Below are 25,171 nucleotides of genomic sequence, written 5' to 3'. Positions count from 1 at the left end.
AATCATTTGTCTAAGTGCTTGTTCTGAATATCCTCTGAAAATAATCCTGCTGTTCTAGAGAAAAGGTTACCATATCCAAGTGAGAGAAAGCGTCAGAGCACATCCAGTAAACAATTTCAAAATGTATTTCAAAAACATAAAAAAAAATATCACATGCTTAAACAACAAGCGACACCCATGCTAACCTAGTAATAAAAAACACATATATAAGTAGATGAATACTACTTCTACTTACATAACAGATGTATTGTGCTATCCACGTAATAATTCCTGTGAATTTTATAAAGGAAAAGCAGAAAATCCTATTGCAGGCAGTGGCCATTGTCACAGGAGCCCTAGTGGTCAGACCGCAAATTGCCTTCTAATCGGTTTCAGGACACAGACCATGCAAGCTTGGGTCGCGATCTTTGCGCAGAAACTGACAGAAATATGGGCAGCAGCCCGACCAGAAGGGAGCCCATGGGGTTACGGAAATTACAACTTACACACTATTTTAAGGTATCTGCCACCACCACTGGTATAGGCCAGTGGACCAGACTGCCGGACTGACTGGTCCTGCGAATAAAAACAGTTAAACACACTCTATTCTGTCTAGATATCAACAATAGTAGCGTCTCTTCAGAGACCTGGGATCAGTTTCTGTCTATGGCTGAAAAGCAGGGCAGCGGAACAGTGAATGACTTTAATAAAGTCTTTTATTCACGGCAATATAATTAATTAATATATACAGACAATTATTAAAATCAACAATTATTGAGACATGAGATAACACAGTAGGAAAATAAAGAAAGGGAGAAAAAATACTTAGTTTCTGGAAAGATGTCCTTTAGTGGGAAGAATCAAAGTTCCTTGGTAAAGTCCTTTGTTTAAGCTCAATTTAAAATCCAAGCAAAATGGAAAATGTCCTTTGTTTCAGTTCAGACAAGATGGCCGATCAAGATGGCCGCTAGCCATGTGTCCTCTGGCTAGCACCAGACAGCTCTCATATAGATGGAATGTGGAGGACTGAGGGGAGAGCCCCTTGCATATGCTTTTGATTAAGCTGGTTTGAGGGTGTGGCAATGCCGGCCCCTCTGAATTACCAACCAATGACAGTTCATTTCCTCTGAGAGATTTTAGGTTTTAAACTTACAAACTGCCGTAACTCACAAACGATACACGTCATATTCCGGTGGATAACAGATTCATACTTGTCAGAAAATACAGATTAATATGACATCAGACATGGCTAGTGCAACGGACCCAGTTCTTGAGAAGGGTCATACCTCAATAACCGGACGGACTATCGCGGTGAATTTCATATCAGCACGATGGCCAGATTTTACCGAACAAGACTATATGAATTTTATAGCTGTGCGTTGTACAGTCGCCATATAATCGACACGAAACCATACATCACATAACTTCAGGTCTGCTCTGGTCGGTGCCGGAGAGTCTGGCTTCCTCAGGGCCCCCCTGGGGAGCCAGCTTCCTAGTCCTTTTCATGTAGACATCTGGCTGTAGGGGGAATGAGCTGGACCCTGCAGGGAATGTGGCCACGTGTGACATTCCTGAGGGTGGGGGGAGGCATTCCTGAGGGGTGGGAGGAACAGATCTCTGGATTTAAAAAACACAAAGAAGTCGTTTTCTGATCGCTTGCACGACTGCACAGATCCGACAGGGAGCGATCAGGAAATCGACTGTGAATTCTCCAGATTCACCTGAGTTTCTCACGGCTGTTCCGTGACAGCCATTTTGCCAAGCTAATGCTGACATCATATCCTCCCTGACTCTTGTTTTCCCCCTCCCTTCTCCTGTATTGTCACAGGAGCCCTAGTGGTCGGAACGCAAATCGTGCGAACTCTGGTCGCAGTCAATGCGTAGGAACCGTTGGGAACTGGCCGCAGACAAACCAGAAGGGAGCCTGTGGGGTTACGGAAATACAACTTACACACTATTTCAGGGTATATCTACCACTGGTATGGGCCAGTGGACCCTACCGATGGACTGACTGACTGATCCTGCAAATAAAACACGCTGTATTCTGTCTAGATATCAACAATAGTAGTAGCACCTCTCCAGAGAACTGGGATCAGTTTCTGTGTATAGCTGAAAAACAGGGTAGCGGAACAGTGAATGACTTTGATAAAGTCTTTTATTCACGGCAATATAAATAATTAATATATACAGACAATTATTAAAATCAACAATTATGGAAACATTAATAGCCAGTATAAAATAAAAAAAGGAGAAAATACTTAGGGTTTGTGGAAATATGTCCGTTCTGGGAAAACTTGTAGAGTTCCTTTTGTTCAGTTTCAGCAAAGTTCAAAGTCCAAACAAAATGGCTAATGTCCTTTGTTTCAGTTCAGACAAGATGGCCGCCAACCACATGGTCCCCTGGCTGGCAGCGTGCTCTCGTGAAGGTGGAATTTGGAGGACTGAGGGAGTGGTCCCTTGCAAACACTTTTGAACAATGCCCACCTTTGGGTGGAGCCTCAAGTACAGCCCAGGGGTTGGACAGGGGAGGTGAGCTCCCTGGAGGGGTGCTCTATGCCCACCAAATATGACATTTGTCATATCTAGGCTTCCGCTTTCCGCACACACATGACCATCACATATTCATATTTCTCAGACTAGGCCAGTTCATATGATACCAAACTTGGGCATGTTTGCATGCCCGGGTTAAAAAACGGTGGAATCTTCCGAGTTCTGGTTATGCCAGTGGCCCCAATTTAATATCAAAACACTCACAAGATCCGGACCAGCAGAATGATATAACTTTCACATTTCTCACCTGAACAGTATTGCTTAAACATGCTCAAAATCCTAAACTCCATGCTTTCTTATTCTGTTTATATGGCTCCAGCCAGTCTGGGGGGAAAGCAGGTTTTGAATAGCCCCCTGCTGGGATTAGCTTCCTGAAGGCAAGGGTTTGTTCCTGCTCATTAGCATATCAAAAGAGCCATCCTGCAGTTAAGCTGATGCTATCTCTCTGCTGAGAAAAGACTGCAGATGCTCCTACACAATCAATCCAGATTCTGTTGATCTGAAGCGCAATCGATGCAGAGAATCGAGTGCGATCGCTTTTTCTTCACGGGCGGTTCCAGGACGCGTCTGCGGCCCCGCAATCGTCCGTGACATGTATTCCTTAGCTGCCCTCCTCCCAGAGTCTTTTTTTTTTATTTACACATCCAATCACTGAGTCACCTCAGCCTTGCTTGTAAACACAAGTGATCAGCTAGGCATGGAAATTAATGGAAGAGGAGGAATATATTATAGATAAAAATAACTCCGAGCATTCAACTTTTTGGCACTGTTTGGCACTAGGGCCAGTGCTCCTAAAGTATGTGATAACTCCAAACCATGACAGCAGAAAAAGTTTTGAATGCAGGATTAGCATCTTTATCACTTAATACACTCAGACCAGTTGCTGTTGAAATATGATTTTTATGGTGACAATTAGAGATGGCGTGAACGGTTCGCCTGCGAACGGTTACAGGCGAACTTTGGGGGTTTGCGTTCGCCTGCATCAGGCGAAATTTTGCGGAAGTTCGATTCGCCCAATAATGCTCTATTGAGCAAAACTTTGACCCTCCATATCACTCTCAGCAGACATATTATTGCCAAACACACTTCTCTCACTGCTAGACCCTCCCTCCTCCAAGCAAGGTCCTTATACCATTTGACTCAGGTGTCTGCCTACACTAATTAGTTATGGGACAGCTGCTACACACTCTGCTAGGGAGATTTTAATTAGCCTCTTGTGGGTCTCTCACCTCCCTCCTCCCACCCTTCTACCCATTCCCTCCTCCCTCCTACCAGAGGAAGGAGGGTCTCTTCTGCCAGGGAATTATACTATTTTAAAAACCAGTATACATCATACCATAGCTGGGAATCGAACCCAGCTCTCACTGTGTGGTGGGCAAGTCACCCTAACCACTGTACCACTACAGTAGTAAGTGAAGCTGGCCTAAAAATTACCATTTATGCTCAATGCAATAGAAACAGGTTGCTTAAAGGGAAACTTAACTGAGAGTGATATGGATGTTTCCTGTAAACAATACCAGTTGCCTGGCAGTCCAGCTGATCTTTGTGACTGCAATAGTGGCTGAATCACACCCTGAAACAAGCATGCAGCTAATCCAGTCTGACTTCAGTCAGAGCACCTGATCTGCATGCTTGTTCAGGGGCTGTGGCTAAAAGTATTAGAGACACAGGATCAGCAGGCGATTCAGGCAACTGGTATTATTTTAAAAGGAAAAATCCATATCCTTCTCCGTTTAGGTTCCCTTTAAGGATTTGTAGCATAAAAGCCAACTCACATTAGCTGGGATTTGAACCTGGGTCTCACTGTGTGGTGGGCATGCACCCTAACCACTGTACCAACTGAAGCTGGCCTAAAAATTACCATTTATGCTCAATACAAGAGAAAAAGTAGACAAGACAAATAACATTTATATCACACTTTTCTCCGGGCGGACTCAAAGCACCAGAGCTGCAGCCACTAGGGCATTGGTAATTAAATGAACTTAAAAAACCAACTGGTTAAACAGAGGAGGCAGCGGTGGTCCTACCCCCTCCAAACAGACACAGGCAAGGACTGCGATTCAGACAGTCAACAATTTATTCGGAACTCCAAAAAACAATGCAACGCGCTTCACGGGCCATACATCCCGCCCCCTCAGGCAAAACACAGTAGGAGTCACAGCATCTGTATTATATCAGCGAGCTCGGCGTCTCACAGAGGCGCCGAGCTCGCTGATATAATACAGATGCTGTGACTCCTACTGTGTTTTGCCTGAGGGGGCGGGATGTATGGCCCGTGAAGCGCGTTGCATTGTTTTTTGGAGTTCCGAATAAATTGTTGACTGTCTGAATCGCAGTCCTTGCCTGTGTCTGTTTGGAGGGGGTAGGACCACCGCTGCCTCCTCTGTTTAACCAGTTGGTTTTTTAAGTTCATTTAATTACCTTTTATTCTTTTGGCGCCTCTGTATCTTGTACACTACATTGAGTCCACCCTGGGTGGAGGGTTGTTACCCTATCTTCCTGTCTACAGAGAGCGACTTTTTATTCCTGAGTGGGGTCAGGATTGTTCTCCCCACCTGCCTATACAGTGGTTGCCTATTGGTAACCCTGGTTTGTGAGTATAATTTTAACTTCTCATTTATTTTGTTGTCCCCAAGACGAATTACACTATTGGGGCTCTTGGTGTCCCTCTGCTTTATTTTCTTTCAAGCCACTAGGGCATGCTCTATAGGCATTAGCAGTGTTAGGAAGACTTGCCTAAGGTCTCCTACTGAATAGGTGCTGGCTTACTGAACAGACAGAGCTGAGATTTGAACTCGGGTCTCCTGTGTCAGAGGTAGAGCCCTTAACCATTACACCATGCAGCCACTGCTTACAGATATGTAGCCAGACATGGCCTTCTCTTTTGTGTTCAACAGTTGTCCAAAGAGAACCCCAGATAGACAGGTAGGTTCATATCTCTCTCTCTTCCTAACACTGCTACTGCCTATAGAGCATGCCCTAGTGGCTGCAGCTCTGGTGCTTTGAGTCCGCCAGGAGAAAAGTGTGATATAAATGTTATTTGTCTTGTCTACTTTTTCTCTTGCATTGAGCATAAATTGTAATTTTTAGGCCAGCTTCAGTTGGTACAGTGGTTAGGGTGCATGCCCACCACACAGTGAGACCCAGGTTCAAATCCCAGCCAATGTGAGTTGGCTTTTATGCTACAAATCCTTAAAGGGAACCTAAACGGAGAAGGATATGGATTTTTCCTTTTAAAATAATACCAGTTGCCTGAATCGCCTGCTGATCCTGTGTCTCTAATACTTTTAGCCACAGCCCCTGAACAAGCATGCAGATCAGGTGCTCTGACTGAAGTCAGACTGGATTAGCTGCATGCTTGTTGCAGGGTGTGATTCAGCCACTATTGCAGTCACAAAGATCAGCTGGACTGCCAGGCAACTGGTATTGTTTACAGGAAACATCCATATCACTCTCAGTTAAGGTTCCCTGTAAGCAACCTGTTTCTGTTGCATTGAGCATAAATGGTAATTTTTAGGCCAGCTTCACTTACTACTGTAGTGGTACAGTGGTTAGGGTGACTTGCCCACCACACAGTGAGAGCTGGGTTCGATTCGCAGCTATGGTATGATGTATACTGGTTTTTAAAATAGTATAATTCCCTGGCAGAAGAGGCCCTCCTCCCTCCGGTAGGAGGGAGGAGGGAAAGGGTAGAAGGGTGGGAGGTGGGAGACCCACAAGAGGCTAATTAAAATCTAATCTCCCTAGCAGAGTGTGTAGCAGCTGTCCCATAACTAATTAGTGTAGGCAGACCACTGAGTCAAATGGTATAAAGACCTTGTTTGGAGGTGGGAGGGAGGGCGGGTCCTCCAGCAGTGATGTGTATTTCACTCAATCAGGTGTGCCTCCAGGTATTAGAGCTCTTGAAACATTTTTTCTAGCCAGGAGAATTTTTTAAAATTTTCAAAGTTCGCCTCTCCATTGAAGTCTATTGCGGTTCGCGAACCGAACCTTTCGTGGAGGTTCGCGAACCGAAAATCGGAGGTTCGCGACATCTCTAGTGACAATACTGCTTTAAGCAATGGTGCAGACCACAGGAGAGAGAGGGTTACAGCATATTCAAAGGCCGACAGCCATTTTGCACCCACTTGTGGGGTGCTTTGTCCTGATTAAGCACCCCACACGTGGGTGTGAAACGGCTGTCAACCATAGAAAATGCTGTAACCCTCTCTCTCCTGTGGTCTGCACCATTGCTTAAGCATATGATTTTTAAATGTTTTTGAAATACATTTTGGAGTCTTTTACTGGAGGTGCTCTGCCACGCCACTTTCTCTCACTTGGATTTGCAGACCTTGATTTGGGTTTTAAGCACTCCGGTGTCTTTATATGTTCAGGTTCTGTGCAACTTCCCTTTTCTCAAGAGAAAAGGCTACCATAACTGTTAATTGATATAAATTGTTACCTCTAGAGAGGTTGTTGAAATAACCCTTTTCCTACAGGACTAGTTAGGGTTAGATTTACGTATTTGCATGCTAATGCACATTGGTGTCAGCTTACCCGATCTCTATATGAGATTGCAGATTGTGCCGATTGTATATGCAATAGAAATTGTACCAGTGGGGCATAACAAGAAATCACTGGGCCCTTCTGCAAAACTTTGTATGACTCGTTATCAGTGGCTGAGCAGATGCAGTCATTAGAACATTTGTGCAGAGAATAGAAAGCTTTTTCTCTCCGTTCTCAGACTCCTCAAGCATCACTACAGGACACAGCACCTTGGAAAGGGGAAAGAGAGTGTGAAGGTAGAGCAGTACACAAGACCCTGCTGAACACTGAATAGAGACTGTCAACAAATTTTTATCTGCAAAACTTTGTATGCTTCCTTATCAGTGGCTGAGCAGTTGCAGTCATTAAAACAATTGTGCAGAGAGCAGAATGTTTTTCTCTCATTGCCCTTAGTTGTCAGTCTCTCAGGATGGGACCCCCTGTGGCGTCTGGGCCCCCCTGCGGCTGCATCCCTTGCAGGGTCTATTGTTACGCCCATGGTCCTTTTGAAGCTTGTTCAGGGGAGGACTGGGACCTTTTGGCCTGCAGGGAAAACACAAACTAGAGGCCCGTTTTCTAAATGACATCACACACGTGCCACATATACCAGTAGTCACATGGGAAATACAGTAAGAACACATGAGGGACAGCGTGACAGGTAAAGTATAATTTGGAGGCATAGTGCTGGTCATTGAGGTCATTTAAACTGAAACATGGCGGATGTCACACCTATTATTTGCACACAACGCAAAATATTATTTCACTATAAAATACAAACAACCTTCAGCCCACTGTATCACTTAATGTCCAAAATGTGTCAACTGCCAATTACAGATCTCTACCATTGTGCATGATCATGCCAAAGAATTGAAACATTTTGGGATGCAGTTTTAGAATTCGCAAATGATAAGTGTCATAAAAAGGTAGTCAAAACTAGAGATCTTTGTTTATTTAACAAATCATTGCTAGAGGGTATAGATCCCACTTAGAAGCACTCTTTACTCCTCCATGTCCTAATTCTCATAGCAAGAAGACTTATGTTCAAATGGTGGCTAAATCCAAGTCCACCTAAAATGTCAGCCCTAAAGAGGAAAATGTTCAAACTATTCACCATGGAGAAAATTCTGGTCCTTTAAGCAACAGTAAAAAGATCCCAAAAAAATCTAAAATTGTAGAGGAACTTCTTTGTAAAGTACTTTTCACAACAATAAATAAATCATCTCATGGAACGCTTGAAGTATATGACCTCATATTGCACTGAGGACGTCCTAGGTACTTTCAAAGTAATTTAAACTGAGTAAATGCAATAGAAGTGTGAAGGATAGAACCGTAAAATATTGCTTACAAGAGATTGTCTATGCAGAGAGACTGGGGTTGATGGAGGAAGGGGCTTTAAGTTTTTCCAGGGGAAGGTTTTGGGGGATAAATGCTGTTCCACTCATTTTTGCATGCTTTATACCATAAGTTGAGGTTGTTATTTCTGGGTTATCTGTCTATGTAAATGGCACTGTATCTGAAAAAGAATTATGTTGTACCATGCTCCACATGCAACAAATAGAACCTGTATGAAAAAAAACAAAAAAAACAAAAGTAGAGAAGTTCCTGCTGTATCCAGGGGAGGAGCGAATAACTTTCTCTCCTTTATTTGCTCAATAATTCAATCTGATTATTTGTTCTGCAAATGGTAATGATATTAGTTAGCTTCCGTGAGGTGTACATATGCATTGAAATTACATCAAAGCAGTATTCTGATGTTTCACATTAATTTTTCGTGGTGTTTAATGCATTAAGGCAAATATTAATTCTGAGCTTAAATAGCTTTAAAAGAATATTTAAAAGATTTAAGGAAACAAACCATAAACAAATGTTTTGATAAATCCTCAGTGCAGTAATCTAATTTGTAACAAGTGCCCTGCCTTAGTTATGAAACAATAATGAGTGAGTGATACCGAAAGTAATACATGTTTTGGAACCATTCTTGCTGTTGCATTTACATGGGTATTCAGAGCCGTCATTGGCAGCCAACCCCATAACTAAGAAATGTTGTCAGACTCGATTCTGCCTAGTGGAGCAGAATTTACATGAACATGCAGTATATAATGAAAGCTGTGGGCTCACACAACCAGGATTGGAGTTTGCATCGGAAAGGTATGTCAAACCTTTATTCAGCTTAAAGACACCACATTTACCTGTATATTTCGTTATTACTCATTGGACCATTCACTTATGTGGATCTTCAGAATTAAACAATGCTTATGCCTAATCTTTACATTTTGAGCTATGGCAATAATTGGCCATGGCCAGGGGTGCCTCTAGGCATAGACAGTACAGGCCATTGCCTGGAGTGCCATTGGTCCTGGGGGGCGCCATGTTGCTGGATTAAGCCCCGCCCCCAAACTAAGCCCCGCCCTGTGGGTGTTCTATGACTTGCTTCTGCTGCATCTACTTAGCATAAGTTGCAGGCAGCTGCCACCTCTGTGCATCTTTCTTCTTTGTGCATCCTCCTTCTGTCCCCCTGTGTGCCTCCTTCAGTCCCCCTGTGCCTCCTTCTGTCCTCTTTTGTGCCTCCTTCTGGCCCTCATGCCTTCTTCTGTCCCCCTGTACCTCCAGCTGCCCCTCTGTGTACCTCCTTCTGTCCTCCTGTGCCTTCTTCTGTCCTCCTTTGTGTCTCATTCTGCCCCCCATTGTGCCTCTTTTTGTCCCCCATTGTGCCTCCTTCTGTCCTCCTGTGCCTCCTTCTGTCCTCCTTTGTGACTTCTTCTGACCCTCCTGTCCCCCTGTTTTTCCTTATGTCCCCCTGTGTGCCTTCTTCCTTACATTTTTTTTCTTTCTTACATGTATTTTCTGGTGAAACGCTGCCATAAGTGAAATTTCTGGTGAAACCCTGCCGCATTACAATTATTTTCTGGCGAAACATTGCTGCATTAAGGTTAATTCCTGGTGAAACGCTACCTCATTACGATTATTTTCATGGGGGGGGGGGCGCCACAAGTGTTTTTGCCTGGAGTGACAAAATGGCTAGAGGCGTCCCTGGCCATGGCAGCCAAGGCCGGATTTATCGTTTTTGTGCCCCTAGGCCAAGTATGTTGTGGCTCCCCTTTTTTATGCAGTAGTGCCCCTCCCATTCCATGTGTATCGTTAATGTACAGCAGTACCTTTGATTTATGAACAGCTCCCCTGATCATCTGTTTCCCTTTATCATCTGTCTCTCCCCGTTCTCAGCCTCCTCTTTCATATGTAGCAGCCCCTCTTATGTCCAAGTGCCTTCTTGGGCTACAGCCGCCCAAATTGTGCAGCGGGAGACATGGCAGCGCTTTCAAGCAGAAGTTATACCTGAATGATCAATCTGCATGGATGTGCAGAGCTCCAGTAACTGGACAATATTACACACCTAGTACTAGTGGCTAGCTGCATTCATTGCTTCAAATCTACATTCAAAATTTTTAGATTAGAATTAGTACATAATTTGCATCTGTTTTGCATTCAAGGCATGTATTTAGCCCCAGTGGGGCTGTGCATTGCCTCTGTTGGTTTACATTGCAGGTGCAGCCTTGAGCGCTGTCATTTGCCTGTCTGCACAGCCACCCAAAGCGCGGGCCTTTGTGGCCTTTCCAGAAATCCGCTCCTAATGGCAGCTTGAACCACTTTAGCTTAGTAGGAGAATGGTCCAACTCGAGACAACAATTTCAAAAAAATAAAAAGCCATCTTAACATAACGAAATCTATCTACAGTACATAGTGCTTTGGCCATGGTGCTTGAATAATGGAGATTGCTGTAATATACAATAGCCACAAACTTTATAATACATCTCTGAGGCTGCTTCCACACAGGGACGTTACAGGCGCACGTTAGTGCAGCCTGTAACGCTCCCAAACTCCCAGCAATACAAAGTCAATGGGGCTGATCACACTGCCCATGTTGCGTTACATGTAACGCTGCACGTTCTTCAGAACGTGCAGCATACTATAGCGTCCAGCGGCTTAAGCCGCGTTAGACTGTTTGCACATGCTCAGTGTTGGGGCGGAGAGGAGGCGGGGAGAGGCCGCTACGTAGCCGCGCACATGGCTACTCAATATGCACTGCACTGGTGGCCGCTGATTGGCTGGCGGTACTACGTGATGAGGAGTGTTTCACTCCGCATCACGTGGTCCCGCCGGCCAATCAGCGCCACTCTCACTGCCCTAATGTGGAAAGAGCCGCTTAACGCGGCTCACTCAACATCCTCTACCAACACCGGCAGGCGTTGCGTTAGGGGACGTTATGCGACCATAACGTCCACTATAACGCAACGTCCCGGTGTGTAACTAGCCTAAAGGAACTATAAATACTTATTTGTTTAAAAATGCTCATAATTCAAAACACTTACAACAGAGATAATTTCTACTTTAGAGCAAGTTTTAAAAATAACACTGGTGTCCAACTTTGTTTTGCCCGAGGGCTGCACTTCATATCAACATAAATCTCGCGGGCTGGAACACATGCATGCAAAATTTAAATATAAATCTTTAACATTTTTCTAGTAACAGTTAACATGGTGTTGGAAAAGGAAAGAAAACGGCAAACCAAGAATTGTTGTTCTCATTATTTGTTGCTGCAGGAACCTCCCTCCAATAGGAATCAGCCTTATTCCTATTGGAAGGAGGTTCCGCAGTAACCAATGGGTGAGGGGTAGGACGGTACCAGATTACAATCTGCTGTCGAACTCTCCTCTCCTGGGCACTTTGCCGCTCTTGCCTTGCTATCTCTTTGCCGCTCAGGCCTCATTGTCTCTGATCCCAGCCATCACCCCCTGAGTGTACTTTCTGCCAACCTGCGAGAATGCTCGTTTACCCTCCTATGGTTCCATCATAGGACAATAAACAAGCAAATTCAACTCACAACGCGAGTATGCTTGTTTACCGTCCTATGACGATATCCCCTGATCCTCCGCGGCCCACAAAAGCGGGCCTTAGGTTGGGCATGACTTCACTATAACATGGACTGACTGCTGCATTGAATAGAGAAATTACTCCGTTATTCTGTTCACTCAGGGCCTTTTCACACTGAGAATCGGGCATCGCAATACGCATTCACAATCTTACTGATAAGCGAATGTGATTTTAGCAATATTTAGCACCTGATTTTGCATTTTTGAACTTTGTGTTTTCATTGGACACAGTCACAAATGCAGGAAGAATGAAGCAAGACTGGAGTCTGCATGTCACACACATAAAATAGCGTTTCTGCAATTTCTCTTATGCTGGCACCCTTGTGATTGGCAAAATGCAAGTGATGCACTAAAAGAATCACAATACATTCATTTTGAAAAGGTCGTAATAAATCATGATGAGCTACCCTTCATTGTCCTGCTTGCACTAAGATCTGCAGAATAGTGAAAAAGTATGAGTAAGGATGAGCAACCAGGGTGAGCTAACCCACTTTGCCACGGTCCGCAGCAACATTCAGTTTCAGTCTCTTGTCAGGCCTTAACTAAAGGGGCCCATACACTGGTCGATTTCAGCCATCAATCGATTCTTTAAAATCTATCGATCGATTTGCGGCCGATTTCAATCGTTTTCGATGGATTTGAGCTATCTGATAGGATGGACGATCTGGGTCGATCTGCTGCTGGTAGCAGATCCATGGCCCATAGAGTTGCATTGGATCCAATGGTCCAAAAATGCAGATAGATAGATAGATAGATAGATAGATAGATAGATAGATAGATAGATAGATTTCCAATAGATTTCATTCTGAATACTTTCCTGGCTTCTGAGAGCAGAAAAGAGCTCTGACATACTTCAATGAAGGTGTCATTGAGCAGAGACAATGAAACAGCAAACACTTAAAAATTAGATTTAAATTTAAAATAAAACTGTGGGATATCCAAAAAAATGTCATTTTTGGGAGGACGACGACAGATACAATTGCTTATCTCATCAGTTTATTTTCACCTCGGATGTCCTTTAAAGCAGTATAAAACCCTGACATAAAATTCAATAAAAACAGGTTTTCCTACTTTTTATATGCCATACCGTTAGCATATTTGCTTTTGTGCATAAGTATTATTATTAATTTAGAAATTATATGTTCCTAAAGTACACTTATTTTACTCTGAGAGAAAGTATTTATGCTTGTCTGACTTTGTTCAGGGGACCTGGCAGTGTGAGAGAAGGCTTTGTTTACATTTCTCACTTAATACAATTAAACACAAGGTAACATTATGTAAAGTTTGGAAGCGGCCAGCTATGCAGGCAGAGAAGCTTCTAAAGCCTGTGTTTACCCTTTGAATGCAGTTCTAGTAAAAAAAAAAATGCTGGTTGTATACAATATGCTGTAAATAATCTATTAGAGCAAAGTAGAAATGCTGGGTTTCATTCCACTTTAAGCAGCTTCTTAACTCACTGCTAGAGCGCCAGGCTCACTGCGGTCACATGACAATGAGCCTGGAGCTCTAGCAGTGAGTTAGGAAGCTGCCAGGGGGAAGCAAGGACTCAAGATGAATTGAGAACAGGTAGCTATGATTTCCATGATTTCCGGTACATACCCAATGCATGCTCTGCGTGAAAAGCTATGGTCACAAATTAGCTGTCAGCGTATCAGCAGGTCAGGCTGGAGCCTGATCTATATTTCCCACCTTCTCAAAATTCACAGCCCCAGATCTGTATGCCCTCTGCTGAGATGATAACACTGATGGCAATGATGATTAGGAAAAAGATCCGCACACCTGTCAATCATAGCACACAACAATAGTGGCAAAGGAGGGTGCTTGATCTGTAAAACTGACTATTTATGGTCCTTAAGGATACCCAAGGTGACATGTGACATGATGAGATAGACATAAGTATGTACAGTGCCTAGCCCACAAATAACTATGCAGTGTTCCTTTTTTTCTTTCTCTGCCTGAAAGAGTTAAATATCAGGTATGTAAGTGGCTGACTCAGTCCTGACTCAGTCAGGAAGTGACTACAGTGTGACCCTCACTTATAGGAAATTACAACTATAAAACACTTTCCTAGAAGAAAATGGCTTCTGAGAGCAGGAAAGAGATAAAAAAAGGGTCAATGGTTTATAGATTTTAGCTCTGGCATACTTCAATGATCGTGTCATTGAGCATAAACAATAAAACAGTTAAAACTTAAAAAGTAGATTTAAACTTAAAATAAAACTGGAATATCTTAAAAAGTCATTTTTAGGAGAAGGAAGATAAACTATTGTATCTATTTCATTCATTTTCGCCTCGGGTGTCCTTTAGGATCCATGCAAAATAATTTAACAAATAATTTGATACACCAAAATGTAGTTTGTAATCAATTTATTTTGAAAAAAGTAGTGATGATCGCAATCAGCTCATTATGAAATTTTTGCAATTACGATTTGTAAATTCAATTGATTTAATGACGTTTTACTTGCTGTGCGAGAATCGATTTATTAAAATTTGTTACACTATAGAGGTGCGTTGTTTCTTGTTTCTGTATTTTCAGTTGCTTTCACCTGCCATCCGCAGCCTGTACTTATAATAGCATAGAGGAAGAGATGGATGGACATCTGGTGTATTAAGCTGTGGACATTTTCTTTTTATATTTGGGCAGCTGGACTGCTTTTAGTTTGCATGTGCTCCAGGCAATTGTTAGTTGGAAGATATCTATTTTATATTTTTATTATTAGATATTTATATTATAATTTTAGCGCTGAAATTTGGGTTTGTTTTTTGGATTCTGTTGCACCCGTGTGTTAGGTTAATATCATAAATAGGGCCGGATTTAGGCCAAGGCCGCCTAGGCCTCGGCCTAGGGCACCACAGGAGGAAGAGCACCAAAGCAGCAGGATAAACTGGTGCAGCTTTTGCAAGCTTGCAAATGCTGCAATGCAGGGAGATCAGGCGAGAGCCTGACCGTGGTACTCTGCTGCTAGCCGCCTGTGCAGCAGCTACCGTGCTTTCTGTGCATGCTTGCATTGTGGCCAGCCGCTATGGACTTGGGCAGCATTGGAAACGGAAAGGAAGAGGAAACTTCTGCACTGGAGAAGTGTGGAGAATTGAGTGACACAGATGGCTGTTGTGGTGTTAAGGCGAGCTGGCTACCTATACTGAAAGATGGGGGAGTAGGGGTTAAGGGAGTCATCTGGCTACCTATACTGGTGGGAGAGGGGGAGGAGTTATTTGGCTACCTATACTGGAGGGAAAGGAGGCGGAGTCATTTGGCTACATTTACTGGGGGGGTCATCAGGCTACCTACACTAGAGAGAAGGGGGATCATATACAGTGGTGTGAAAAACTATTTGCCCCCTTCGTGATTTCTTATTCTTTTGCATGTTTGTCACACTTAAATGTTTCTGCTCTTCAAAAACCATTAACTATTAGTCAAAGATAGCATAATGCAGTTTTAAATGATGGTTTTTATTATTTAGTAAGAAAAAAAACCTCAAAACCTACATGGCCCTGTGTGAAAAAGAAATTGCCCCCTGAACCTAATAACTGGTTGGGCCACCCTTAGCAGCAATAACTGCAATCAAGCGTTTGCGATAACTTGCAACGGGTCTTTTACAGCACTCTGGAGGAATTTTGGCCCACTCATCTTTGCAGAATTGTTGTAATTCAGCTTTATTTGAGGGTTTTCTAGCATGAACCACCTTTTTAAGGTCATGCAACAACATCTCAATAGGATTCAGGTCAGGACTTTGACTAGGCCACTCCAAAGTCTTCATTTTGTTTGTCTTAAGCCATTCAGAGGTGGATTTGCTAGTGTGTTTTGGGTCATTGTCCTGCTGCAGCACCCAAGATCGCTTCAGCTTGAGTTGATGAACAGATGGCCGGACATACTCCTTTAGGATTTTTTGGTAGACAGTAGAATTCATGGTTCCATCTATCACAGCAAGCCTTCCAAGTCCTGAAGCAGCAAAACAACCCCGAGACCATCACACTACCACCACCATATTTTACTGTTGGTATGATGTTCTTTTGCTGAAATGCTGTGTTACTTCTACGCCAGATGTAACGGGACACGCACCTTCCAAAAAGTTCAACTTTTGTCTCGTCGGTCCATAAGGTATTTTCCCAAAAGTCTTGGCAATCATTGAGATGTTTTTTAGCAAAATTGAGACGAGCCTTAATGTTCTTTTTGCTTAAAAGTGGTTTGCGCCTTGGATATCTGCCATGCAGGCCGTTTTTGCCCAGTCTCTTTCTTATGGTGGAGTCGTGAACACTGACCTTAATTGAGGAGAGTGAGGCCTGCAGTTCTTTAGATGTTGTCCTGGGGTCTTTTGTGGCCTCTCGGATGAGTTTTCTCTGCGCTCTTGGGGTAATATTGGTCGGCCAGCCACTCCTGGGAAGGTTCATCACTGTTCCATGTTTTTGCCATTTGTGGATAATGGCTCTCACTGTGGTTCGCTGGAGTCCCAAAGCTTTAGAAATGGCTTTATAACCTTTACCAGACTGATAGATCTCAATTACAGTACTTTTGTTCTCATTTGTTCCTGAATTTCCTTGGATCTTGGCATGATGTCTAGCTTTTGAGGTGCTTTTGGTCTACTTCTCCATGTCAGATAGCTCCTATTTAAGTGATTTCTTGATTGAAACAGGTGTGGCAGTAATCAGGCCTGGGGGTGACTACAGAAATTGAACTCAGGTGTAATAAACCACAGTTAAGTTATTTTTTCACAAGGGGGGCAATAACTTTTTCACACAGGGCCATGTAGATTTGGAGTTTTTTTCCTCACTAAATAATAAAAACCATCATTTAAAACTGCATTTTGTGTTCAGTTATGTTATCTTTGACTAATAGTTAACGGTTTTTGATGAGTAGAAACATTTAAGTGTGACAAACATGCAAAAGAATAAGAAATCAGGAAGGGGGCAAATAGTTTTTCACACCACTGTATATTGTAAGACAGCCGAGTTGGACACAATTCTCAAAGCGTTTTGTGAACAAATATTGCAATAGTGTTCCCGGCTAAGACAATGGTGCCAATTGTATGCTGGTACTTAAAAATATAAACAGAGGGAGCGCAATCAGAACACTGCGGCTAGGCAGGCATATGGATGCTTCTGGAAGGGGCAAACATGGGAGAGCGGAACGGGGAAAGAAGGAGCAGGGAGAAGAAGGGAGGAAGTAATGGGAAGGAAAGGAATAAAGAGAAGGAAGCAATCGGGGATGCAGAAGTTGCAACTGCATCAGTGCCCTTGGGCCAAAGGTGCTCCGGGGGGCCACCCTCAACCACTCTTTATTGGTCCTGTGCTGGTAAAATCACTTCTATAGATGCTTTAAATAGTAGTGATCATTAACCAGCTGTTTCTTATCCCCTTTTTGCACCTCTGACACTGTGGTTGTCCTTGATTGGTTTTGGTGCGCTGTATCAATAGTTATGGAAAGTGTGCTTGGGGGGCCCCAAAGTAAAACTTGCACAGGGACCCACAGCTTTTTAGCTATGCCACTGGAAGGAAGGTTGGTGAAAGGAGGGAGAAGCTGAAGGATGGAAGATAAAAGCCTAGGAAGGAGGGGGAAAGAAGGCCTAACAGGTGTGTCGTGTTTACACAATGCATGCGTGCCAATTGCTGGATGCATTCATTTGGCCTAAGGGGATGGTACCTTATGTAAGCACATACCTGGGCATCCAAGCAACAGTTATTTCATTTACATCAGTAACTTCAGCTGGAGAAGCAAGGAGTAATTTTTCCGATTAATGTAGGTAGAAAAAAACAACGTTTTGTAAAAAATAATACATTTTAATGGCTAACTAATAGAGTTAAATGATGCAAGCTTTCTGGGATCTAGTCCCCGCGTACGTTAAAAAGGGGCGCTGGGAAAAAAGGGCGCCGGGTTTTTAACGATAAGCATGGATAACGTTTAAAAAAATATTGTACTGTTTTTCGTATAAAATTAATGGTTTTTAAAGTTATAAATCATTAAATAATGTGCATTAAATCGGCAATTGTAAAAAACGTTAATCTTTCGTTTAAATAGTGAAACGTATAATAACGTTAAAAAAAAAAAATTACTAAGTAACCCTCCCTGTACCTACCCCTAACCCCTAGACCCCCCTGTTGATGCCTAAACCTAAGACCCCCCCTGTTGGTGCCTAAGTAACCCTCCCTGTACCTACCCCTAACCCCTAGACCCCCCTGTTAGTGCCTAAACCTAAGACCCCCCTGTTGGTGCCTAAACCTAAGACCCCCCTGTTAGTGCCTAAACCTAAGACCCCCCTGTTGGTGCCTAAACCTAAGACCCCCCTGTTGGTGCCTAAACCTAAGACCCCCTGTTGGTGCCTAAACCTAAGACCCCCCTGTTGGTGCCTAAACCTAAGACCCCCCTTTTGGTGCCTAAACCTAAGACCCCCTGTTGGTGCCTAAACCTAAGACCCCCCTGTTGGTGCCTAAACCTAAGACCCCCCCTGTTGGTTTTTTCGTTTAAAAATAATGTTAAAAAAAATGTACTGTTTTTCGTTTAAAAGTAATGTTTGAAAAAAAATATTGTACTGTTTTTCGTTTCAAAATAAAATTTAAAAATGTATAAATCATTAAATAATGTGTAATCATGAGAAACAGTAATAAAACATTAAGTGTCCGGGCGCCGCTTTTAAAACGTTATTTTTCTCCGGCGCCCTTTTTTCCTATCGGGCGCCCATTAAACGATATTTATTATAGGAGTGAATGGCGGCGCCCGATTTGTCCACTAGCCTCAGGCGCCCGAATTTACTGTTTCCCTAGTCCCCTTCTTCACGCATATTTCCAGATGTTAGCTGAAGCAAAACACTGATGCATATAAATGGTAAACACGAAGATGACAGTTGTGCTGGTTACTTTTTATCCGTTAGGTGTCAGGTGATCAGCAGGCTGGAGCCAGTGAGTTAGTGCAACCATACATGAAATCCAGCAGGTTTCTGAACATCATGAAGCCAAATCAATCAGAGCTAGTCTACTTTAGGGGACCCACCGCAAATCCCCATAGAGAATTTGAGCTGTGCTGAAAACGGAAAGAATTTCCGCTTTTAGCTCGTACAAAACCCCTCAAGTCATATATGTACGGATAGCTGAGAATCAGCTCTAACGAATGGTGCCACTTTCGGTAAGAAAAAAACGAAACTCACTCTGTACGAGGCGCCGTCGGCCATCTTACTTCTGTGCTGGTAATATTTTACTCTCTCCTCATTGGAAGGATTGTTAGCTGGGGGGTGCCAGAACAAAACAAGCAGCTACGGGCTACAGTTCCCGGCCAGGCGGCAGGTAGCTGCCCTGCTGTGGATGTATGGACACTGCAGACCGCTGCTCATTGTGGTTCTCACTATTCGTGTCAGTTCCCATATAACTATGCTGCTGACAGTGTAGGATTGTTATATTGCTTTATGTAAACAAGTATATCCAGCTCGGGGAATAGTCTACTTTAGGGGACCCACCTTAGACAAATTTACCTCAGTGATATATCATTAGAAAGCTCAGAAACAGTTTGTGGACTAACCAATGGGAGCTAGTCTACATTTAGTCACGCCCCCCAGCACCAGCATTTCTCCAATCAGGATGAAGCACACATCAAAGCAAATGGCTGCTACAAACGGAAGCGCGGTGTTTCGGGGCTATTTATTTCTCCACTATGTATCACAGCCTGAAAAGGTTAGGATATTTCGATAGAGGAGATCCTGAGCTTTCTAACGAAATAGCACATGTGGGGGTAGTGGCTGCGGGAAGGCGGACATTCGTTGCAGTTTACACAAAGGTTAATGTGTCTATGGGGATTTGCGGTGGGTCCCCTAAAGTAGACTAGCTCCCAATCAATCATGTTACATAAGGTGTCATGAATCCTGTTCCACAATTTAAACCTTCTGTTAATGTCTTGAACATTTTCATAAATTTGTACTCAGAAATTTTTCTTGATTGATCATTTTTGAAGTTACCCTTCAGAACAAGTACTTTTAGATCTTGCATGCTGTGTCCTGGTTCACAGAAGTGTTGGCCCACTGGTGTGTCCATTTTACCTTCATTGATTTTAAAGCAGTGATGGTTCATTCTTGTGCGCAGTTTTTGTCCTGTTTCTCCTATATAGATTCCTCTTGAGGGGCATTTCATGCAGCGTATCATGTATACAACATTGGATGACTCGCAGGAAAATTGGTCTTGTATTTGATGATATTTCTGTGAGTTTGGTATTTGTATTTGGCTTGTGCTCAAGATATAAGGGCAGGTCTCACACCTTGTGTTATTGCAGGGTAATGTGCCTGGAGTTTCTAGTGTAGATAAAGCACTTCTGATAATTATTTGTCTCAAATTGGGAGGTTGTCTGAAAGCAAGCAGTGGTAAATCAGGAAAAACATCCTCCGGGCGTTTGTCTTTATGAAGTATCGGTTGTAGGGCTTTCGATATCTTCCTCAGTGTTTTTAATTTTGGGTTGTAGGTTACCACAATTGGGATTCTGTTGTTCTACCAAACTCACAGAAATATCATCAAATACAAGACCAATTTTCCTGCGAGTCATCCAATGTTGTATACATGATACGCTGCATGAAATGCCCCTCAAGAGGAATCTATATAGGAGAAACAGGACAAAAACTGCGCACAAGAATGAACCATCACTGCTTTAAAATCAATGAAGGTAAAATGGACACACCAGTGGGCCAACACTTCTGTGAACCAGGACACAGCATGCAAGATCTAAAAGTACTTGTTCTGAAGGGTAACTTCAAAAATGATCAATCAAGAAAAATTTCTGAGTACAAATTTATGAAAATATTCAAGACATTAACAGAAGGTTTAAATTGTGGAACAGGATTCATGACACCTTATGTAACATGATTGATTTGGCTTCATGATCTTCAGAAACCTGCTGGATTTCATGTATGGTTGCACTAACTCACTGGCTCCAGCCTGCTGATCACCTGACACCTAACGGATAAACAGTAACCAGCACAACTGTCATCTTCGTGTTTACCATTTATCTGCATCAGTGTTTTACTTCAGCTAACATCTGGAAATATGCCTGAAGAAGGGGACTAGATCTGTGAGAAAATGCGGAAAAGCCGCCGCGTGTGCTCAGAACAAGGCGGCTGATTCCGCATCCAACGCGGCGGTTTGCACGCATAGGCCTACATCTGCCAGTATGGCTAAACGCGGAGAAACCGCCGCATGCCCTGATAGCGGTGCGCTGGTCCAGCGCGGCGGGTGGTACACAACACGTTTGGTGTGGCTGGGACGGACAGGTTCAGAAGGACGCGCGCGCGCGCTAAGAGGCAGAACTTTTATGACAGCCAGAAGGGAGTCAGCTGACCAAGCCGGTCAGCTGATGATTCAACCAGTTCCCATTGGTCGAGCACTTAGGGGAGGTGCTGGAGAGCGCTGTGCTATATATACCGGGTGCTGGTCATTCACTGGTTGTCTGCCGTTGCGATCACTACGTGGAAGCACTCAGACCTTATTGTCAGAATCTGTGTTATCATTCTGTTATACTTCAGACTAGTTCCAGGGTGTTGATGATCAAGGACCTCACAACCAAGATTAGGAATTTGTGTTACCATTCTGTTATACTTCAGACTAGTTCCAGGGTGTTGATGATCAAGGACCTCACACCCAAGATTAGGGACTTGTGTTACCATTCTGTTATACTTCAGACTAGTTCCAGGGTGTTGATGATCACGGACCTCACACCCAAGACTAGGGACTTGTATTATCATTCTGTTATATGTCAGACTAGTTCCAGGGTGTTGATGATCACGGAACTCACACCCAAAGACTAGGCATTGTTTATTATCTGTTATGACTTTCTGCTTTCCTGACCACTCTTCTGTTCACTGATTCGGTACTTCGCTATATCTGATACTCTGTTGCCAAACCCTGCTTGCCTTAGGATTACCGAATCAGCCTCCTGTCTTTGTACTTTGTATGTACGTGTGTTGCCGACCTGGCTTGTCCGACCTTGAGAGCTATCTCCTCAGTTAAGAGATAGTTCACAGATCAGTCAGTGACATCCTCCTATTGGTGTCACTCATGCTCTGGTCCTTTCCTCTCCCAGTCTGACTCCTCCCTGTGGGAGATTCTCAGGCTCCTGAAAGGTACTCATACTCTAGCAGTATTCCTTACTGCCTTTGTACCTGTCCTCCTGATATTGTTCTCAAAGTATTACTGTTGCACCAAACACTCATATCTCTCAGGTGTCCAGAGGTTAGTAATATATCTGATTATCGGTGATACTGCAGATCATCAATAATCAGGTATATATCTGTATTTTTGGTGATACTGCAGATCACCAATAATCAGATCCTCTCTGTGTTACACCGATCGTTACAGAACGGCAGACCAAAAAATGCAAATGGACGCACTCACGAGCCGTCTGGGCACACTTACCACTTCTGTGGAAAACATCAATACAGTGCTGGGCAGCCACCAGACGGTAATGGACGCTTTGTCTGGATCTATACAAACCCTCCAGACGGCTGTGAAGGATGTGCGATCTCCTCTTAGCACAGACATACGTATGCCTGTACCTGATACATTTTCTGGTCACAGATCTGACTTCCGAAATGTTAGAAGTAGAGTGTTATCATACTTTGAGTTAAGACCTAAATCTTCAGGAACTATGGCCGAAAGGGTTACCTTTATTAAAACCTTGTTATCTGGCGATTCTCAGACCTGGGCGTATAGCCTTCCCCCCAGTCACCAGGCCCTAACCTCTGTAGAGGAATTTTTTAAAGCTATGGCTATAATTTACGACGATCCAGACATTGCCTCGACTTCTGAGCGGAAGCTCAAACTTTTACGTCAAGGCAAGAGTCCGGTTGAAGATTATGCTGCTGAATTTAGGAGATGGTCAGTATCGGCCTGGTGAGACACATTTGCCATTTTAGATTGTTTTTTATCAGGGTTGTCAGCCGATCTTATGTTAAGTCAGCCGGAACCTAAGTCCATCCGTGAGGCCATTTCATCGGCCATCAGGATAGATCGCCGGCTGCGCTATCAGAGACAGACCCGGGGTAAAAACCATGTGAGAATGGTGTCCCACGCTGCACCCCCAGTGACTTCACCTCCACCCGCTTCACCTCCACCGAAGCCAATGCAGATTGGTCGGTCAAAGTTGTCTCAAGTGGAGCGGAAACGCAGAATATCAGAGCATCTCTGTCTTTATTGTGCAGAGGGGGGTCATAGAGTACAGAATTGCCCTAAGAAGTCGGGAAACGCTACTGCCTAGGTGTAGTCGGGGGTAATACCCTAGGCATGCAATTTTTACCCCTAGATGATAAACCTTTGCTTCTTCCCTGTACTATTTTGTGGGAAGATAGATCTGAAGTCACTGAAGCCTTCATTGACTCGGGCTCAGCGGCTAATTTTATGGATTTTGAATTTGCAAAAAAATTGGGTATTCCGGTCACCCCGGTAAAACCACAGATACAGGTTACTGCAGTAGATGATTCCCCTCTGCAGGGTAACAGTCCTCTGTCACAGACTCCAGAAGTGGGGGTCACTATCGGGGTGTTGCATAGGGAAAATTTGTTTTTTTTTGTGTTACGCATGACAACCTCCACGATCATTCTTGGCATGCCTTGGTTACAACTTCACTCACCTCAGATTAACTCGGCCACTGGTCAGCTAACGAGCTGGTCTTCCCAGTGTTTTCATCATTGTTTAGCGAAGGTAATGTTGGGTGAGACCAAGATTCACGTGGAGGGATTGCCAGATCAGTATTCTGAGTTTGCAGACGTGTTTTGTCCTAAATCGGCCGATAAACTTCCTCCACACCGCCCTTTCGATTGTCCTATTGATCTCCAGTCTGGTTGTATGCCCCCTAGAGGTCATCTCTACAATTTATCTGGGCCTGAAAAGTTGGCCATGCAGGAATATATCCGTGAAAACTTAGCTAAAGGGTTCATTCGCCCTTCCCGGTCGCCTGCTGGTGCAGGTTTCTTTTTTGTAAAGAAAAAAGACGGAGGCCTTCGGCCGTGCATTGATTATCGGGGCCTGAATAAAATCACAGTAAAAAAAAAAATCGCTATCCATTGCCTTTGATAGACAATTTATTTACTCAGGTCACCAATGCTAAGATTTTCTCAAAGTTGGATTTGCGGGGTGCATACAACCTAGTACGGATCAGAGAGGGTGATGAATGGAAGACGGCCTTTAACACACCCAATGGGCATTACGAGTACCTGGTGATGCCCATCGGGTTGTGTAACGCCCCGGCCGTCTTTCAGGAGCTCATCAATGAGGTGTTCAGAGAGGTTTTAGGCAAATTTGTCCTGGTATATTTGGATGATATACTAATCTTCTCAGCCAACCTCTCAGAGCATAGGGATCATGTCAGGTTTGTGTTGCGCAAGCTAAGACAAAACATGTTATATGCCAAGTTGGAGAAATGCATTTTTGAGGTAACATCTGTCACCTTTCTGGGGTACATAATTTCTACCTCGGGCCTTTCTATGGACCCTGCCAAGGTCTCTGCTGTTCTGGAGTGGCCTCAGCCCGTGGGTCTGAAGGCTCTCCAGAGATTCTTGGGGTTCGCTAACTACTATAGAAGGTTCATAAAGGGGTACTCCACAGTCATCGCACCCCTCACCAGTCTCACAAAGAAAGGGGCAGATACTAACCACTGGTCCTCCGAAGCTCTTGCTGCTTTCTCCACCCTGAAGGAATTGTTTTGTACTGCACCCATTTTAAGACACGTTGACATCTCCTATCCCTTTATTGTGGAGGTAGATGCCTCAGAGGTTGGGGTAGGGGCTGTGCTGTTTCAGCGTTCTGGGTTGCAGGGAAGGTTACACCCGTGTGCCTATTTCTCTCATAGATTTTCACCCGCAGAGAAAAACTACGATATAGGCAACAGGGAGCTCCTAGCCATTAAATTGGCCTTTGAAGAATGGCGTCATTGGCTAGAGGGAGCAGAACATATGATTACAGTTTACACTGATCACAAAAATTTGGACTACCAAACACACAATTGGAGAAACTCACTCCCAAACAGTTCTCTGCTGCTTTATAAAGCCTGCAGGCTGCTTATAAGCCAATGAGAAGTGCACACATAATACACCTAGCTTGCAGTGATAATCAAGCAAAAGCTGAGCAAGTCAGCCAATTAGTAGGAGAGGGCTTCAGTTGCATATAGACAATGGCTATATGACCAGCAGGGGGCACCAGCGTGCAGGATATTCCCTCTCATCTGCCCCCCT

General features: G+C 43.7%; 1 protein-coding gene across 4 annotated transcripts in view; it reads left to right on the top strand.

Annotated features, from left to right (window-relative positions):
* The first annotated feature begins 9,135 nt into the window (after positions 1 to 9,135).
* LOC137538192 (hydroxysteroid dehydrogenase-like protein 1) overlaps positions 9,136 to 25,171 on the top strand; it is a 63,168-nt gene continuing 47,132 nt past the window's right edge. The window contains exon 1 of one of the 4 annotated variants that reach the window (XM_068260220.1): positions 9,136 to 9,201. Coding sequence is in view for 2 of the 4 variants with exons in the window: in XM_068260218.1 (XP_068116319.1) it covers positions 19,081 to 19,095 (15 nt within the window). In the remaining 2 variants the exon portion in view is untranslated. Of the gene's footprint in view, positions 9,202 to 18,902; positions 19,096 to 20,925; positions 21,019 to 25,171 lie in introns of those variants that run through there. The other 3 variants (XM_068260218.1, XM_068260219.1, XM_068260221.1) reach the window with 3 other exon arrangements.

Source organism: Hyperolius riggenbachi, chromosome 11 (genome assembly GCF_040937935.1).
Source record: "Hyperolius riggenbachi isolate aHypRig1 chromosome 11, aHypRig1.pri, whole genome shotgun sequence".
NCBI lineage: Eukaryota > Metazoa > Chordata > Amphibia > Anura > Hyperoliidae > Hyperolius > Hyperolius riggenbachi.
This window is presented reverse-complemented; position numbering and strand designations above follow the sequence as displayed.